The sequence below is a fragment of the Aethalodelphis obliquidens genome, unplaced genomic scaffold (assembly GCF_003676395.1).
Source record: "Aethalodelphis obliquidens isolate GAN/ISIS:26980383/991018 unplaced genomic scaffold, ASM367639v1 scaffold51, whole genome shotgun sequence".
NCBI lineage: Eukaryota > Metazoa > Chordata > Mammalia > Artiodactyla > Delphinidae > Aethalodelphis > Aethalodelphis obliquidens.
Window position 1 is genome coordinate 8,637,829 of NW_020837995.1, and position 17,265 is coordinate 8,655,093.

Genomic DNA, 17,265 nt, shown 5'->3' on the forward strand with positions numbered 1-17,265 from the left:
AGTATTTTATTTTTTTATTGGGGTATAGTTGTTTTACAATGTTGTGTTAGTTTCTACTGTACATTGAAGTTCCCTGTGCTAAATAGCAGGTTCTTGTTAGTTATCTATTTTATACATATTAATGTATGTATGTCAATCCCAGTCTCCCAATTCATCCCACTGTCTTGCTTTCTTTTTAAAGAACCAATCACAGCAAGGCAGATAAAGAATGTTCAGTTGTCAGACTTTGATACATTCAGATGAAGGCGTAGACGCGTGGAGGTGAACTCGCTGCACTCTCTTTGGTGGCTGGTGCGCAGAAGTTTCTTTGGCCCCCAGGTGTTGCCTTATGAGCTCTTACACGTGCGCTGAGTCTCTCCAGCTTCGCCGGAAACTCTCTGAACCGACGGCCAGATTCCGTTGGTTTAAGTCTCTCCAGGCCTGGCACTCAGCCAAGCGCTCAGTTCCTTTACAGATTTACCTACAAGGCCACAGAAATGCACGGTTCCGCCGCTGTACTAGGAATTACGGTCGGGAAGGCGGGAAAGCGCAGTGCACCCGAGGGGTCCCCTGCCTGTCTCCCGCGCGCTGAAGTAATCTCTGGAGAACGTGTCTTGAGGCCGGGAAGTGGGGATCCGCTAAACATTTTAGAGGTCTTCCGCGGGTGGGGTGGGCAGGAGCTTGGGAGGCCTCAGTGGGGTAGCCGTTTGCACCCTGCTCTGCTTCCCAGGGGAGGGGGCGGGGACCAGGAGGACTTTGGAACCTGTTATCAAAGGTGTTGCAGTAACAGGGCGCAAAGTCAACACGCGCGCAGGGCGCCACGGCCCGCCGCAGCCGGCAGAGCCCGGCGGGCCACCCCGGTCTCCGGTCCGGGGCTGGGGGAGCGACACCCCGCCCTCCCCCGCGCCCAACACAGATACCGCTTCGCCTCCGGACTACCCGCGGAAGCGTCGGCGGAAACCAAGTGTCTCAGGGCGCTGCCCTAGCGCTGGGGGCGGGTCTCGAATCGTCGAGCTCCGGGGCGTGTCACGGGCGCCAGCTTCTGATTGGCCGGCCGAGGCGGTAACGGGCCAGGAGCTGCCGGATTGGCGCAGCCGGAGGCCAGAGCAGGAGTAACTGGACTCCAGGTGGCCGGTCGCAGTCCCGGAGCCCGAGGGGCTGGCGTCTGCGCCGGGCCCAAAGTCTAGGGAGAGATCCTGACCGGGACGCGCTCACCATGCCCTACCTGCTCATCAGCACCCAGATCCGCATGGTGAGTACCCGCTGGCCATCCCTGGGAGTTGGCGTTCGGCCCGGGTCAGGGGTCGGGGGGCGCTGCAGACCGCATCTCGGCGCCTCCCTCCCGGGCGACGCCCGCGCGTGGCCGGACCCGGAAGCCGCCCGGAACACGCCCCCCTGGGCGGCCGGGAGGGAGGCTGGGTCTTGGACTTAGCCTGGATCCAGGGACTCAGAGAGCTCTGGCAGCCCGGCGACTCCAGCGCCGCGAAGGGGGCCAGGTGAGTGCGTCCCCACCACCCAGCGAGCTCCGGGCGCCTGTGGCTCCGGTCCTACCTGCCTGCGGGAGGTCGGGAGCCTTCGGGAGGGACCCAGGAAGTCCTGGTCTCACATGTGCAGCACCCACTGCCCCACACAGAGCCACTCTGCCAGGGAGTGGGGAGTGGGAGTGGCCTAACCTGAGGGAGAGAGGTTTGTTAAAGGATGTGCTAAGACGCCAAGACCCCTGTGCCGAGTGGCCCACTAGCTACACCCTTAGGCACTTCCAGGAAGAGCTCTCCTGAGACCTTAGAAAAGGAAGAGAAGAAAGAACCCGAGACAGCCCATGGGGTTAGAGATGGGAGAACACCATTCAACAGTCAGAAACCACGCCCCTTTCCCTGGGCGCAGTTTCCTCTGCAAAAAGAAGGTGCTGGTTGCTCCATGAGTCCCCATCTGGCTTCAGAATAATATGACCGGGTTCCCAACCTGGGTAGCAGGATGCTCCTCTGCCCCTTCCCACTCCCCAGTGCTTGGGTGATCCATCAGAGGGTACACAGCTCCCTTGGGATGCAGGAAATAACAGATGGGCTCACCACTGGGCAGGAGAGGTCTCGGCAGTGCCACAGGGCAGTGGTTTAAGAACCAGTCAGCTGTGCAGTTGTTAAAATGTAGACTCCTGGACCCCTTCCCAGACCTCCGGAAGCACTCTGGAAGCCTGAGGCTTGGGAATTCAGTGCTCCTCAAGCAACTTAAAAAAATAAGTTTCATTGATATATTACACATATCACGACAGAATTCATCAAAGTGTACAATTCAATGGTGATGGGGTTTTTGTTTTTGTTTTTTAGCTTGCTCAGAGTTGTGCATCCATCACCATAGGCAATTTTAGAACATTTCTATCACCGTAAAAAGAAACCCTGTACTCATACCCTGTCCTTAGCAGTCACTCATTTCCCCCGGGCCCCTCAGCCCTAGGTAACCACCCGTCTACTTTTCATTGTAATATGTGGTCTTTGGCCTCTTTCACTTACGTGATGTTTTCAAGGTTCATCCATATTGTAGCACACATCAATACTCGTTCCTTTTTATTGTCAAATAAAATTCCATTGAATGGCTATACCACATTTTATTTATCCACTGATCAGTTGACAAACATTTAGGTTGTTTCCACTTTCTGGTTATTATGAATAATGCTACTGTGAACATTTGTGTGCAAGTTTTTGTGTGGACATGTTCTCATTTCTCTGTTCTCCAGGTTATTCTGATACACAGATATAGGTGGTGGTGCCTGGCGTGAAGGTCCCAGTAGTTGGGCATTGCCCAGCCCGGCCTAGAGGGTGCAGGGAGGCCCCACATGACTCAGCCTGATCACTGATGGACTCCACCCCTTCCCAGCTTGTGTTTAGCCCCCAAGATTCCTTTCCTCTCCTTCCAGTCTTTAACTGAAGCGGGCTCAGAGCCAGCAGGCGGGGGAGGAAGGAGAGGCGAGACAGCTCACCTCTACCTGGCAGCCAGCCAAGCAGCCACTGTGACTTACCTTGCAGGAGGTGGGCCCCACCATGGTGGGCGATGAGCACTCCGATCCAGAACTGATGCGGCATCTGGGGGCCTCAAAAAGAAGTGTCCTGGGAAACAATTTGTAAGTAGTAGCATTCCTAAGGATCTTCTCCTTGCCAGCCCCTAGACCTGTCTCTGTTCCTTTTACACAACAGGACAATGCCACTGCCTAGCCTCAGGACCCCTCTGCCTGCATCCTGGGGATCTGTCCTCTGTAGGCTTTCTCTGAGAGCTTTCCCACTGGCCCTCCCTTCACAAGGGAGCCCCTGGACAAAGTCCCAGGACAGAGTCTGGTTCCCTGAGTATAGGACTCTGCAAGTGGACTGCTCCTTGCCCTGCCCTCTCATCTCTAAACTGGATCCCATCAAGGCAAAGACAAGCACAGAGAAAGGCTTCTGTCTTGAAGAGATGGCTAAGTAACAAAGCTCAGCCCTAGAAACAGGGAGAAGGGAGCCTGGGTCCTGCTTCCAGTTCAGCTGCTGCCTGGGGACTTAGCCACTTCCCTTGGCATCCTTCACACCAGCCCCAAGTCTAAACAGTGATTCATGCTTCCTTTTCTGCCCTTCACCCCTTCCTGCCGTAGGCAGGGAGAACTCTGGCTACACAGGCTCAAACTCCTGAGAAGGGTCACCAGAGTGCACCCCAGTTAGAAGAAGGGAAAGAGGAGGCGAGCTGGCCGTAGCCCCCTGGTCAGGGTTGGAGGGCAGAAGCCAACGCCATCCCTTTGCCATAAGGCTTTTGTCTCTCAGATGCCCAGCCTGGGGCTTCAGCCCTTTATCTACTTGATGGCCCTTCAGAATTAATTAACTCTGAAAGAAGGGAAACCAGGCATTCTCCATCCTAGGGAGTGGCACTCAGAGCCAGGAGCTCTTGGGGGCCCAACTTATTGCTCCACGACTACAGGACAGCCAGGCAGCAAGAGGGCAGAGGCCTGGGGGAGGGTCCCAGGGAAAGCAGGCCGCTCCTGCTGAATGGGCAGTGGCCTAGGGCACATGGAGCTGTTGTCAGACTCATGCCGGTTCTACTCTCTGGATGACATCGGGAAAGCTGCTTTACTCCTCTCTTTTCTCACTTATAAAATGGGAACAATAACAGTACCTTCCTTAGGTTGTTGGGAGGAATAAATGAGATGATGCAAAGAGCTTAGTAGACGAGGGGCAGGGAATGTGTACTCAGCCCGGCACCCAGAAGGCACCCAGCAAACGTCAGTCCCTGTTAGGAGTACTCCTGACCAGGCCTAGTCTGCAGCAGATACTAGCTTGGTACGGGCTGTGCTGTGTACCCCCTCACGCCACCCTCCTTCTCTTCGCAGTTGTGAGTACTACGTCAATGACCCTCCTCGAATAGTCCTTGACAAGCTGGAGCGCAGAGGCTTCCGTGTGCTGAGCATGACAGGGGTGGGCCAGACGTTGGTGTGGTGCCTGCACAAGGAGTGACCCTCCCACGCTGATGAGCTGCAGTCACCCCTTCTCTGGAGTGGTTGCCATGGGCCCCGACCCCAGGACCCTGCCTCACTCACCGCCCTGCCCATTCTTCCCAAGTCGTCATTTTCCTCGGCCCAGCACCACTGGGCAATGAACGGCCTTCTCTGAAACCTGCCTCAGCCAGTGGGGGGGGCAGGGCCTCTGGGCCTGGTGCCCCCAGCTGCCCCTCCAGCTTCAGGCCTGGCACGGGCCCTGGAGGAGGCCGTGTTCTGTGGCAGGCTGAGGAGCTGGCAAGAGCCAGGCTGCCCCTGGCAGGGAGCTGGGTGCCCCTGCGGAGCATGGCTCCAGGACTGGGCGTGTGGGTCCTGCGTAGCTAGTCCAAGCCAGTAAAGGGCTGTGATGAGTGGCTGCTCCTCTGCTCTGCTGGCCACTGACTCTCACCGTGTGGAGCGCCTCCCTGGGAGGGAGAGCCAGGCCTGGGTGGAGCCCTCCGAGGCAGAACCCAGAAACCAAGGCCACGCTTGGGCAGGCCCACACCCTACACCTATGTATGCAATAGAGGTAGACTCTAAAAAAAAAAAAAAAAAAAAGTTTATTGGTGACGTTTAAGAAAAGGGCTGTGGGATGGGAGGGCTGGAGGCAGGAGGCTACGTGGGCTGCCCAGCCTGGTCCTCCTGCTGCATCTGGGCGATCAGCTGCTGCCTCTCAGCTGCCTGGCGCATGCGCATCATGACGAGGCTCTCATAGTCCCTCTCAGACCGCACGGAACCCTGGGGGGACAGAGGGAGGACACGGAAGCGTCAGGGCACAGCCCCACGGATTCCAGACTCGGAGGACAGGGCCTAGGCAGAGCCGCCGCCAAGAGTCAAGGAGGGAGGATGCCCAGGAAGGGAAGGACCCTGGAACATCCTGCAATCCCAACTCACCCATGTTCCTTCAGAGCAAGCAGGCCTTTGGCCCCAGGCCAGCTTCTCAGCTGGCTCCCCTTCAGCCCATCTCAAGCAGCTATCACCCCGCCCCACCTCCCCTTTCCCAGGCCCTTCAAATCTACAGTCAGCTCAGGTGAATCACTTCCTCATGCTCTAGCCAGGCCCTCATCCCTTCATTTCCTCCACCCCATGGCTTCTGCTTCTCACAAGTTACCAGTGAAGGGGGGTTGTCAGAGGCACAGAAATCCACTCCACTCTGCCAGGTGGAGGCGAGAGCATTGACCCCTCCCAGCTGCCCACCCTCCCTGTGGTCTGGCTCCTGCTGAGGATGCACAGGGAGCCCTACCCTAGACACAGCCTCACTCAGCCCCAGCCTAGAAGGAGAGAGAAACAAGCATGAGGCCAGCTTGCCTCCTAAAAATACACACTAGGGCTCCTGGAGGGCAGGGCCCGTGGCTTTTTCTTTTATGATCTTGCCCGCACAGTGTGGGGGACTGAACGGTGCAATATTTTCATAATCAAAAGAATAATAAATGACCACCTCAGTGGGCCAAAGCTGTGGGGTGGAGAGGCAGCTCTACAGGAGAGCCCTGAGCCGCCAACGCCATGCCCTGATAAGGTCTGCAGTGGCACTTAAATCACTTCCTCCCTCTGTGCAGCTGAAGCTGCATGAAGAAGTATGAAGCCCACCAGAGTTGGCACAGAAGGGAGCCAGGCCAGGGGGGCTGCACAGTAGAGAGCTGCTGAGACCTGCTTCGCAGTACCCCGAGCTGATGCACCTTCTTGGAACAGGCCAGGAAAAAAGTTCGGTGGTCAGTGACCCGGGGAATTAGAAGGGAGTGGCTGGGGTTAAGATGCCAGGCCCTGGCCAACTGGTTTGGAGTCAGGGGTGTACAGAACCAGGAAGTGTTACCCAGCCCAGATCCCCCTGCCCTTCCCGACAGCCCCATGCCTCCTTCCTCCCAGGCCTCCGCGGTTCCTAGGAGAATTGCACTCCCAGCCAGGCCCACCTCCTAGCTTTGACCCAGCCCCTTCCCCAGAGGCAGGACCCCAAATGAGGCCCAGGCAGCCCCCCAGGAAGGCAGGACACTGGCTCTCAAATGTCCTTTCCTGCCCTGAGGCTATCTGGGAAAATCGAGGAAGGCTGAGGAAATGGAGCAGCCAGGCTTGCTGTCAGGCCAAGGGGAGGGCAATTCCTCCCCCCCCCCCCCGCCCCCCGCCCAAGGTAATGCTGCTCTGCTGAGAAAACTTGAAGTCACCCTCGGCACGCCCCGAGCCTGGCCCTGGGAGGAGCCAGCCATTTATAGGCACAGGGCTGCTTCCCGTTAACACACCCTCTGCCTCCTTCCTTCCCCCCATCCCTGCAGGCTCTGCTAATGAGGGCCGGTCACTCACACCAGCGACAGGCCTCTTCCTTCCCCAGCAGTCATTCCACACACCTGCCTTTCAATTAGCTCCCACCTCCCGGAGGTCCTCACCCCACACCCACGGGGGCTGGGGGGCCAGGCCTGCCCGCAAGGGCGCAGGGCGTTGGGCTGTGGAGGAAGAGGCGGCAGCGTGGTGACACACAAAGCAGGGCTGCCCCAGACGGTCCCCAGAGGAATGTTAGGCTCCCCGGTGCCCCGGGGCGTTGCCGCTGCCCCAATCCCTGCCTGCGGAAGCTGCAATTACCTCAGAGCACGAGACCAGCCTCCCACCTGACTGAGTCAGCCGAAGACAACAACACGTCTCCACCGCCACACACTGGCACAAACAGCCAAGCCACTGATCAGTCTGGGAGCCAGCGGCGGAGAGACCAGCCCCCGCAGGGCCAGGAGCCACCCCGGGTCGCGCCGCAGCTGCCCTCGCTCCGGCTCCACGGAGTGGAGTGCTGTTTCTTCCTCCTGGGGTTTTTCCACTGCCCTATCAAGTAACCAGGCCACTCCTGTCCCTCTGGGAACCTCCCGTCACCAGGAACGCTCAGCTTTTTCGGCTCTCCTGGACACGCGTACGAAGGTCCCTGCTGAGCAGAAACCCGGAGGCCTCTGCTTCTGCCAGCGAAGGCTGCCTCCCTGATTCTCGCTGTTCACTGCTCCAGCGGGACCAGAGGGCCCCCAGCTGCCCTTGAACCGGGCTTCTGAGGTTCCAGGCTTGTCTGCTGGCTCTCTGGGGCCCCATGGAGATCTGGCGGAAAGGCTCCTTCCGCAGCGCCTCCTTCTTCAAGCGGCTGAGCCTGCGGCGGCCGCGGAGGCTCCGGCGACAGGGCAGCGTGCTCAGCCAGGCCAGCACGGCTGGAGGGGACCACGAGGAGTACAGCAACCGGGAGGTCGTCCGGGAGCTGCGAGGGAGGCCAGATGGCCGGCGCCTGCCACTGTGGGGGGACGAGCAGCCCCGGGCCACCCTGCTGGCCCCGCCCAAACCCCCGCGCCTCTACCGAGAAAGCTCCAGCTGCCCCAACATCCTGGAGTCCCCGTCCACCTACACTGCAACCTACTCTGCCACCCTGCCCTCCGCGCTCTCCCTGGCGGACGCCCTCTACCAATACTCCGACGAGGACCTTTCAGACACGCCCCCCTTCCAGAGGACACCTGCTCCAGACCTCAGTGATCCCTTCTTCTCCTTCAAAGTTGACCTAGGGATTTCGCTTCTTGAGGAAGTTCTACAGATGCTGAGGGAGCAATTTCCCAGTGAGCCCAGCTTCTGAATGGGGGGAGGGTGGGCAGAGGTGGGTGAAAGAGCCAGAAGCCTGGGGACCCAGAGAAGGAGGGGACAGTCGTGGATTAAGGTAGGGATAGGAATCCAGGTCGCTGCCTTCCCTCTGGGTCCTGAACAGTTCTCTGAGTCACCCCAGAGTCGAGGGACAGGTACAGAGGCAAGCTGGAAATGTGAGGGGGGGCACCTGCTGGCAGGAGCCCTGAAGGCAGCTAGCTAGGCTGGGAAAGGGAGGCCACACCTGCAACCACAGGGACCAGGCAGAGGCCAGCAGAGAGGGAGGGAGGCATAAGGGGTGAGTCCAGGAGCAGAGGACGTGCAGACTGGGCACGACAGATGGGTGCCCTGCGCCAGCTCCCTCTGAAGCCACTGTCAACAGAACGAGGTTACAGGACAGGTCAGGGCAAAAGTGGTCCAATCCAGGCTGGAGAGGAAAGTGGGAGACCTAAGGGGAGAGGGATGAAACAGGCGTGACCTTGTACAGTATGGTAGCCACTAGCTGCACGTGGCTGTTTAATTGAAATTAAATACAATTAAAAATTCAGCCTTCAGTCACACTAGCCACGTTTCAGGTGCTCAACAGCCACATATGACTAACGGCTACCACACTGGACAGCGCAGAGTGAATGTTAACATCATTGGAGAAAGTTCTACTGGGCAGCACAGGCCTAGACCATGGCCTGGGGCCTGGTGGGGGGAAGGGGGAAGCATATGGGGCCTGCGAGGGAAGGGAGGGGCTGACAGAGTAGGAAGAGTGAGGCAGGTAGAGATACACAGTGTAACTCTGGAAAAACGCCAAACAAATCACTAGCGGAAAAGGGGGCATGAGAGACTCAAAGTGCCAGTACAGCTGCCCGGAGCACGAGCACTCCCTGGTGCCCAAGGAAGGAGGCTCTAGGGAATGCCAGGCACAGACAGCTTGCGAAAGGGGGCTGTGGGGAATTCCCAGAATTATTAGTGACGGGAGCCCTTCGGAAATGCAACAAAAAACAGTGGCAGGTTTCCCTCCTTCCTGCGCCCATGGGAATATGGGAGGGAGGACTGGATCAGGGACAGACACGAAGGTCAGAGCTGTCACAATGAAGAGGCAAGCTGGTCTCCAGAATCCTCACCAGGACTGAGGAACTTTGCTTTGCTCAAAACCTCTGACAACGGGGCTACGACCCCACCCTGAGGCCTGGCCAGAAGACTTGGAGCAGAGCCCAGTTGGCTGCATGAGCTTCTGACACCCCAGGCCTTTCCAGGTGTGGCAGAGGGGGAAGGGAAGCCTGGACACACAGCACCTCCACAACCCAAACCTGTGGCCTCCCCCTTCCCTCCTCTTGTGTGGCTGTGCTGAACTGAAAGCCCCCGTGGGATGGTGATAAAGAGAGCTCTTTGTAACACAGCCTGTGGAGTGCCGTCTGGGGCTCTGAAATGCTGGGCCTTAACCGTGGGGAAACAGTCTCTAAAGAAGGATCCCAAGTCAAGCTCAGACCAGGTCCTTTGCCTCCTCTGTCCAGGGTCTGGGACACACTCCAGAGAGCTCCCCATCCTCACGGCCAGGTGAGGGGCGTGGTGGCGGGGTGCCTGAGGCAATGGGAGTGGAGCCGCGAGGACTAAGAGCCGGTGTTGGGCGTGTGTCAGCTCAAGTGCATGCTTTACCACAAGTCGGGCACCAGGCAGCACCTCAGTGTCGGCAGGGTAGTCAGTGTTATTTCTAAAGAGGAGATATTGCCTCTTGATATTAGGTCCCCATCTGGGACAGCCATGGACACACCTGGAAGGAAGCTGGGGAAGGAAGCAGCCACCCTCATCACCGGCCCCTTCCCTGAAGCACCAGGTCATCTCAGCGCCAAATGCTTCACACTGCAACCAAGCGACCCGCAGGCCAGGACAATGTCTTTGGGTGATGATGAGAGACCCCAAAGGGGACCAGAACATGGAAAATAAGGTCTAAGAGGTCTGCATAGGGTGGGCCCCGCTGGCACTCAGAGAGGAAAGGGGATCAGCAAGGAATCACAGTCCTCCTGCTTGGATTGGTGGTCCTGCCAATCTCTCCATATTCCTGATGACTGGGATTTGCGAGGAAAGGGCCCTGAGAAGAGCCCAAACAGGAAGAGGCGCCCCGAAGCCTGAGCAGGCCCAGCTGCGTGAGGCCTGGCTTCTTACCTGGGACAGTCCTGGGTGGTTAGGGCCCATTGTGCTCTGGGGCCGTCCCTCCAACCAGGAAATCTTCAGAGGGTTATCGACTAGGCCCACTTCATTCTGGACAGCCAGCTCCTGTCAAATACAGTATCCGGTCCTGGTCCCATCACTCCAGTCGGCTACAAAGTGGCTCTCGCTACCCCCACAGAAAGAACCAGAACCAGCGCTCTCATCCTCCAAGCAAAGCACAGCAAACTTCATACAATGGTGTGCTGAAGCTCTGACCTTCCTTGTGTGCCACGTGAGCTTTCTGACTGGGGAGTGGGGGAAGGGGAGAAGGCAGTGCGAGGGCTCCAACCTGGAGGCGTGCTGGCTTCCAGGGGAAGGTGGAGGGTGTGGAGCCAGGCAGCAGGAAATGAAGCCATCCCCGGAATATTCTCCTGTCCATCCCTTCACTCACTGTGCCTCTACTCCTGGGAGCTGGAGGGGCTCTGGGAAATCTTGGCTCTGAGCTGGCCCAGAGATCCCCTGGGAGTGTGGACACCTAAGCTCAGAGGGCCTACAGAACTGGATTCCTCCCCTGGAAAGGCAGGGCTGTCGGTAGCCCCCAAAGCCCCACATAGCACTCACCGCAGCCTTGATGGTTGCAAACTCCACCACGGCGGTGCCTGCCTTCTTACTGGACAGTACCAGGTTGAGCACCTCTCCATACTGTGAGGATAAGGGGGTCCCGGTAAGCGTGGCTCAGCCTTCAGGATGGCCCAGCTCACACCAGAGACAAGCCTGAGCCACCCAGAGGCCACTAGGCCATTTTTAGCCGGGGTATAACCTCTCATTGCTAGGTTCAACCAGAAAGGGGATATCAGAGATGGGAAAGAAAGGTTCCCCTGCCCCTCGGGAATGCAGAGGACAGCAAAGGAGAGCTTGGCAGACGTGGGAATTTAGACCAGCAGAGACGCACAGCTGCCTCAGCAACTGAAGGAGGTGAAGAGGATGGGGCTTTGGTGCCAGACAATAGCCTCCTCTCGCCCCACAAACGCAGCCAAGCCCTTTGCTTCTAAGGATGGCAAGGGAAGGGGCACATGGCAACATGAGTGACTGGAAGGCCGTGGCCTGGGGAGAAGGTCTATGACACAGAAAAAAAGGCAGGTAGAGATGGGAAGGAAGGTTAGGCCTGGAGATCCTGGGGTTTGGGCTGAGGTGGGGCCTGAGATGATGGGTTAGGGGGAAGTCAGCAGGGCAGACCTTTTGAAAAAGCCGCAGGAGGACATCTCTGGAATAGCCGCCTTGTGACTTGGCCTCCTTGCTCTTCCACTTGAGCTGAAAAGACAGCAGTGGGTGTCACCATTAAACACTGACTTCTCAACAGAACCAGACCCTGCACCTGAGCTTTACAGTCTGAGCAGACACCCCCCTTCAAAGTACTGGTAATCTAAGGAGCACCCCCGCAAATGCATTCCCCTTGAAAACAGACAGGCAGGTGGCCTGCTCACCCACAGCTACGCTTCCAGCCCTATAAGATGCTCTCCTTCGAGGGCCTCAGGGAGGGCTGCGCTGCAGCCTTTCACGGCCAGCTCTGAGAGGCCATCCTGATGCCCAGGCAGTGGGAAGATGGAAGGATGGGATGTGGGTAGTGGTGTGGCTCCCAGAGATCCAGCGTCCCCGCCAGAAGCACCTGTGCCCATGGAAGCATCTGTTCTGCTGAGAGGAGATGGTGTGAGGTGGCCCGTAGATCCGCAGGGCTCACCTTTAGCTTGGGGGTTCCTTTGCTTTCAGGATTTTCTGCCATTCCTAGAAAATTTAGGAAAATTAGCAAGGTAGAATATGATGGAATCAGAGGTTCTCTCTCCCAAAGGAGACACAGCCCAGGGCCAAAGGACCTAGAAAAGATCACTCCTGACCAAGGGCAGTATTTGCCCCGCCCTGCTGTGGAGCCTGGTAGGGCAAGTAGAGGCAATCCCACCCCAACCCTGAGGAGCTGTCACCTTGGGACAGCTGCCCAGCTGCCTGCTGAAGGCCATGGTCAGCACTCTGCCAATGAAGGGCTATGAACACCTACGGGGGGCAGAAGGTAGAGGTATAGACCACACAATTCTACTGAAACAAAGTACCCCAGAGCCTTCCCCGCCCCGCCCTGGTGATCTGCTCCAAAATAGAGCCAGCTCTGCTTGGGACTAAGATAAATGGGGCCAGGAGATCGCAGGTAGAGTGAAAATCCAATAGGCCTCAGAGAACTGGTAAGAAGAGACAGGTGGCATGTGTCCAAGTGGGGTGCCCAGGGGGTTCCAGCAGGTGGAAGCTTCCAGAACAACTTCCCTGAGCAGCCACTGTGGCCACTCTGGGCATCAAGAGCTGCCTCAGAGTGGGAGGCAGGTTTGGGGGACGGACTCTCACCTCTCAACCTCTGTTCCCGTTCCTGGCGTATCTGCTCCTGGATCACCCTCTGCTGCTCCTCCAGCTGCCGGGAACCCTCTTCTCGCAGGCGTCTGATCTGCAGAGTGGGAGTTGGGGAGGGTGACAGTTCTGTGCAGATCCAGTTCCAGGTTGGCTCACCTTGCAAAGGTCCCTGGGACATTCCACCTGCAAGCTAGGCTCAGCAACCTGCAGGTGGGACAGATCACCCAGATCCCACAGAAGAAAGTGGAAATGGCATGCCCTCTCCAGCCACAGCAACCCCTTTGCTCCACCAGCCTCCTCCCCCTGCAGATGGCTGCAGTGCCTGGACGCTCACCTCTTGCTCTAGTGTCCCGGTGCTCCGGCTCTCCTCCTCCTCCTCCTCGTCGCTGCCGTGGGCCTGGGCCTGCCGCTCCCGGGCCTCCAGGTCTACGAACAAGGGTTGAATGACCCAATGTCTGGTCTAAGCAGTTTCTACATGGCCCCAGCCTACCAGGCTCTGGCTGCTTCCCCAAAGTCTCACACAGCATGAACCTATACAGTAACTCTGGCCCCTCCCTCAATGCCTATGTGCTCCCAAATTAATTTCCATTGAGAAAAGTCCTAACAAGGAAGAGAATAGGATCCAGCTGAGTGGCCGGGGTCTGGAAAAGTTAAAGCAGCTCACGCTGACTAAGCTGGTTCTCCAAACAGTGAACAAGGTGTGGGTGGGTGCTTCTGTCAGCAGCCCAGGGCCATGGGTCAGGGCTGCCAGTGGGTGGAGCTCCTGGCCTCTGTTCCTGTGGTTTGGCACCACAGCCTGACCTGCGACCTTGCCATGGCTTTGATGCTCTTCCCACCACTGAGCTTGAGTTCCCACAGAATCTTCTTTTTTTTTGGCTGCATTGGGTCTTCGTTGCTGCGCGCAGGCATTCTCTAGTTGTGGCGAGCAGGGGCTACTCTTCGTTGCAGTGCGCGGGCTTCTCATTGCGGTGGCTTCTCATGTTGCGGAGCACGGGCTCTAGGTGTGTGGGCTTCGGTAGTTGTGGCTTGCGGGCTCTAGAGCGCAGGCTCAGTAGTTGTGACGCACGGGCTTTGTTGCTCCACGGCATGTGGGATCTTCCTGGACTAGGGATTGAACCCGTGTCCCCTGCATTGGCAGACGGATTCTTAACCACCGCACCACCAGGGAAGTCTCACGGTGGAATCTTCTACCTCCCCCCTCAACTCACATTTACCAAGCCTCACTGTGGACCCGGCTACAACGGCTCCTACAGGGATGGCAGCCACCATGCAAGGACATCACCCCAGCTCCTGGAGCCTTCCCACCTTCCAAGAGAAACCTGCTTGTGGCCCTGTCCCAGGCCAGCTGCTGTGACAAATGCTTCTTTCAGGTCTGGGACACACCACTTTGTTTTCTGTTCACTTTACTTACCTAAACTCTTCAGGTTTGTTTGTTTTTGATGGATGTACTGGGATGGTATATGTACATAATAAATATATGGATGTGAAGCAGGCAAGAGGAAGGGGAGAAAAATCGAGTAAAGCATGCTTGGACCAATCTTACGGGGGTGATGAAAATGTTCTAAAATTGATTTAGAGTCATAGTTGCACCATTTGGTAAATTTACTAAAAATCACTGAATTGTTCACTTGAAATGGGTGGACGATATGATATACAAAACATATGTCAATAAAGCTGTTTCTTAAAAGACAAACGCCTGGATCTCTTTGGATTCTTCTGAGAGGATTTCACGGAGTGAAAGCTCTGTGCAGAGCTGGGACAAATGAAAAAGATCCAGGACGGCATGGCCAACAAGAACGCTGACTGTACTCATGCTGTGTGGGTTCAAATCCTGGCTCCAGCAAGTTCTTATCCTTTTGGTGCCTTAGCCTCTTTTGTCTATAAAAAGTGGGTTTCATAACACCCAGCTCCTTGGATAGTTGTAATAATTAAAGGAGGCACTAAAACATCTGTCACAGCGCTTAGCTAATAGCACACCTAGTCACTGTTATTATTCCTATGACTGTCCTTTAGGAGCCGCCCCTGAGAACAGGGTTCTGCCCAGAGCCGGGGCCGCCAAGCTCTGAGTTGCTGGAACTGAAGCTGCAGGAGGAAAGGTGGGGGAGCTGCAGGAAAGCGGTCCAGGGAAACTGCAGGCTACCAGCACCATGATGTCACCTACCAAGCTTCACTTTCTTCCTTCTCTCATCAAGTTTCTGGGTCCTCTCTGCTGCCTGCTTCTTGGCTTTCCTGACCCTGTCATATGCAGCCTGGCAGAAGAAAGGAACACGGAGGAGCAGTCAGCCAGGGAACACACACAGAGCCCAGCCACCTCCCCGGCCCTGCCGCTAGCCCTAGAACCATCAGGAGGCAGTCTGGTGACAGGGTCTCCAGGCTAGGACAGCAAGGACTGTGATGCATGGCCAAGTATAGAGGATGAAGCACACAGTGGTCTATAAATATGGAGTAATTTAGATAGAGAAGGATGAGCTTACCCTGGCGGCAGCATCAGTCAGTACCTCCAAGGCCTGAGAAAGCTGATGGAAGAGTTCAACTAAACATAGGGATCAAAAAAGAGAGGGGAGAAAAGTAAAGTTAGACTTGATGATGGTGTACTCCCTCAAAAGAGCACCTCAAAGAAGCCACAGGCTGCTAGAAAAGCAGACATCAGCAGATGATGGACTAGCAAGGAAGGGTGAGTGCATCAGCAATTGACCAGATGCTCCTAACATGCAAAGTGCAGCCTTGGGGCCCAGCGCCCAAAGCCAGGCTGTGTGCGTTGGCCTCCCACGGCACTCACACCACACCCAGGTGGGTTGGCCTCCTTCTCCCCATGCCTAGGAGAGGCTCACCTGCTCTGGGATTATCCGGATTTTTGTCTGGGTGGCAGGAGAGGGCCTTCTGCCTATATGCCTTCTTTACCTGGAAGAGTCAAGATTTGGTTATTTACTCTCTCACCCCAGGACGGAAAGGAAAACATTGTTAAAGTGATAAGGGAAATCCAGGGAGTGCTCTCCATCGCTAAAAGAAAGGCTGCCACACTGAAACCGTCACCTCACAACCACAGAGGAGACCTGCAGTGGAGGCAAAGGCCGTGGAGGGAGCTGACCACTGCCCTGCAGCAGAGGGGCTGGGCCTACTTCCGCTGAGCACCCAGTCTTACCACTGTGGATGTCAGAGGGCTCCTGGCGGGGGGCAGATGTCCCTATAGCCACCCGGAAACAGGCACTCTCACACACTCATGGTGTCATGTAATGTAAACCAGGGCAACCTTTTGCCCTGGAGGGAAATTTAGCCATCAAAATTTAAAATGTGGTCGGTCTCGGCTCCTCGTCATGTCCTACAGTCCCTTAGATATGTACCGGAACCCGGGGGCCTCGGGGACCCCGCTCTGGGACTTCAGCAGCATCATCCAGACGTGCAGCGGCAACATCCAGAGGATCAGCCAAGCCAGAGAAATAACGTGTACCTGCTGCTAAGGACTAAGTTGTTCAGTTTCTACTTAGGAGAAGAGTCACTCAGCAATCACCTGGAAGATTTTGCTTAATTATTGTTTCTTAACAGACTTAGAGGCTATTAACACATCTGTGTTTTTGTAAGCTGCTCAGATAAAGAATTTGATGAGCCAACTAGGAACTAAGCAAGATTCAAGCAAGCTACAGGAAAATCTGCAACAGTTACAGCACTCTACAAATCAGCTTGCCAAGGAAACAAATGAATTACTGAAGGAATTAGGGTCCTTGCCCCTTCCTTCATCTACTTCAGAACAGCGCCAGCAGAAACTTCAGAAGGAACGTCTCATGAATGTCTTCTCTGCAGCCTTAAACAATTTCCAGGCTGTGCAGAGAAGGGTATCTGAAAAGGAAAAGGAGAGTATTGCCAGAGCAAGAGCTGGATCTCGTCTTTCTGTGGAGGAGAGGCAAAGAGAGGAGCAACTCGTCTCATCTGACAGCCATGAGGAGTGGAACCAGATGCAGAGCCAGGAGGATGAGGTGGCCATCACTGAACAGGATTTGGAACTTATTAAAGACAGGGAAACGGCAATTCAGCAGCTGGAGGCTGATATTTTGGATGTCAATCAGATATTTAAAGATTTGGCAATGATGATCCATGACCAAGGTGATCTCATTGACAGCATAGAAGCCAATGTGGAAAGCTCAGAGGTGCATGTAGAAAGAGCCACTGATCAGTTACAGCGAGCTGCTTACTATCAGAAAAAATCTCGCAAGAAGATCTGTATCCTGGTGCTTGTCCTGTCAGTGATTATTGTAATCTTGGGACTTATTTTGTGGCTAGTTAATAAATGAAGTGATTGCCTCCGAGCCTTCTCCTGCTGAGCTGTTTTCAAGGGCAAGTGCTTGCTGGAGTCTTGCCAGAACAAACTGATCACAAGAAGACAGAATACACCAGAATGTCCTGTAATAATTTAGTTAGAAACTAACTACTAACTAGTCCTTGGAATTAGTGACCTGTGGAGACAGTATTTATCAATTTATGTATACATTTTATTGATTTCTCAAATTAAGAATTAATTTATGTGGATTTTGCTTTCTCTTATATTCTGATTGCCCTTCGTCCCAAGTGTTTACTGAAAATTACATTCTAGATATTCTTGTTTTGGTAGGTAACACTATAGTCTTGTAATACTGTCTTTCTATGTACATACAAGATTTACCTTTTTACTAGCAACTGAGATAGAATTACTT

General features: G+C 55.6%; 4 protein-coding genes and 2 long non-coding RNA genes across 8 annotated transcripts in view; 3 read left to right on the forward strand and 3 right to left on the reverse strand.

Annotated features, from left to right (window-relative positions):
* Positions 1-17,265, reverse strand: part of LOC113608041 (uncharacterized) — a 542,162-nt gene that overhangs the window by 179,695 nt on the left and 345,202 nt on the right. The gene's annotated exons all lie outside the window — the stretch shown is intronic.
* LOC113608040 (uncharacterized) lies at positions 91-3,107 on the reverse strand. The gene is made up of 3 exons (XR_003428188.1): positions 2,993-3,107; positions 1,205-2,203; positions 91-460 (listed from the first exon to the last, which is right to left on the reverse strand). It is a non-coding gene; the product is annotated as an uncharacterized LOC113608040 (long non-coding RNA).
* GCHFR (GTP cyclohydrolase I feedback regulator) lies at positions 1,077-4,848 on the forward strand. Its single transcript, XM_027083948.1, has 3 exons — positions 1,077-1,231; positions 3,000-3,094; positions 4,325-4,848. The coding sequence occupies exons 1-3, from the start codon at positions 1,196-1,198 to the stop codon at positions 4,446-4,448; spliced, it is 255 nt and encodes an 84-aa protein (XP_026939749.1). The 5' UTR covers positions 1,077-1,195; the 3' UTR covers positions 4,449-4,848.
* The window catches only part of DNAJC17 (DnaJ heat shock protein family (Hsp40) member C17), a 39,026-nt gene continuing 26,770 nt past the window's right edge, over positions 5,010-17,265 (reverse strand). Inside the window, exons 2-11 of one of the 3 annotated variants that reach the window (XM_027083937.1) lie at positions 15,412-15,481; positions 15,055-15,113; positions 14,742-14,829; positions 12,915-13,006; positions 12,578-12,674; positions 11,931-11,974; positions 11,429-11,503; positions 10,814-10,894; positions 10,208-10,318; positions 5,010-5,206 (exon numbers count right to left, since the gene is read on the reverse strand). In XM_027083937.1, coding sequence (XP_026939738.1) covers positions 5,084-5,206; positions 10,208-10,318; positions 10,814-10,894; positions 11,429-11,503; positions 11,931-11,974; positions 12,578-12,674; positions 12,915-13,006; positions 14,742-14,829; positions 15,055-15,113; positions 15,412-15,481 — 840 coding nt within the window. In that variant the 3' untranslated portion in view covers positions 5,010-5,083. The other 2 variants (XM_027083935.1, XM_027083938.1) reach the window with 2 other exon arrangements.
* CUNH15orf62 (chromosome unknown C15orf62 homolog) lies at positions 7,106-10,195 on the forward strand. Its single transcript, XM_027083943.1, has one exon. The coding sequence runs from the start codon at positions 7,521-7,523 to the stop codon at positions 8,046-8,048; it is 528 nt and encodes a 175-aa protein (XP_026939744.1). The 5' UTR covers positions 7,106-7,520; the 3' UTR covers positions 8,049-10,195.
* LOC113608029 (syntaxin-12-like) lies at positions 15,537-17,101 on the forward strand. The gene is made up of 2 exons (XM_027083939.1): positions 15,537-16,012; positions 16,160-17,101. Exons 1-2 carry the CDS (start codon positions 15,895-15,897, stop codon positions 16,864-16,866), a joined length of 825 nt encoding a protein of 274 aa, XP_026939740.1. The 5' UTR covers positions 15,537-15,894; the 3' UTR covers positions 16,867-17,101.

What these genes read in the sequence shown, in the direction of transcription:
- GCHFR (XM_027083948.1), top strand. Translation starts at nt 1,196, where the DNA reads ATGCCCTACCTGCTCATCAGCACCCAGATCCGCATG. An exon ending in TCAGCACCCAGATCCGCATG is followed by an intron (nt 1,232 to 2,999) that starts GTGAGTACCCGC and finishes CTTACCTTGCAG; the next exon opens with GAGGTGGGCCCCACCATGGT. An exon ending in AGTGTCCTGGGAAACAATTT is followed by an intron (nt 3,095 to 4,324) that starts GTAAGTAGTAGC and finishes TTCTCTTCGCAG; the next exon opens with TTGTGAGTACTACGTCAATG.
- CUNH15orf62 (XM_027083943.1), top strand. Translation starts at nt 7,521, where the DNA reads ATGGAGATCTGGCGGAAAGGCTCCTTCCGCAGCGCCTCCTTCTTCAAG.
- LOC113608029 (XM_027083939.1), top strand. Translation starts at nt 15,895, where the DNA reads ATGTCCTACAGTCCCTTAGATATGTACCGGAACCCGGGGGCCTCGGGG. An exon ending in CCAGAGGATCAGCCAAGCCA is followed by an intron (nt 16,013 to 16,159) that starts GAGAAATAACGT and finishes TGTTTTTGTAAG; the next exon opens with CTGCTCAGATAAAGAATTTG.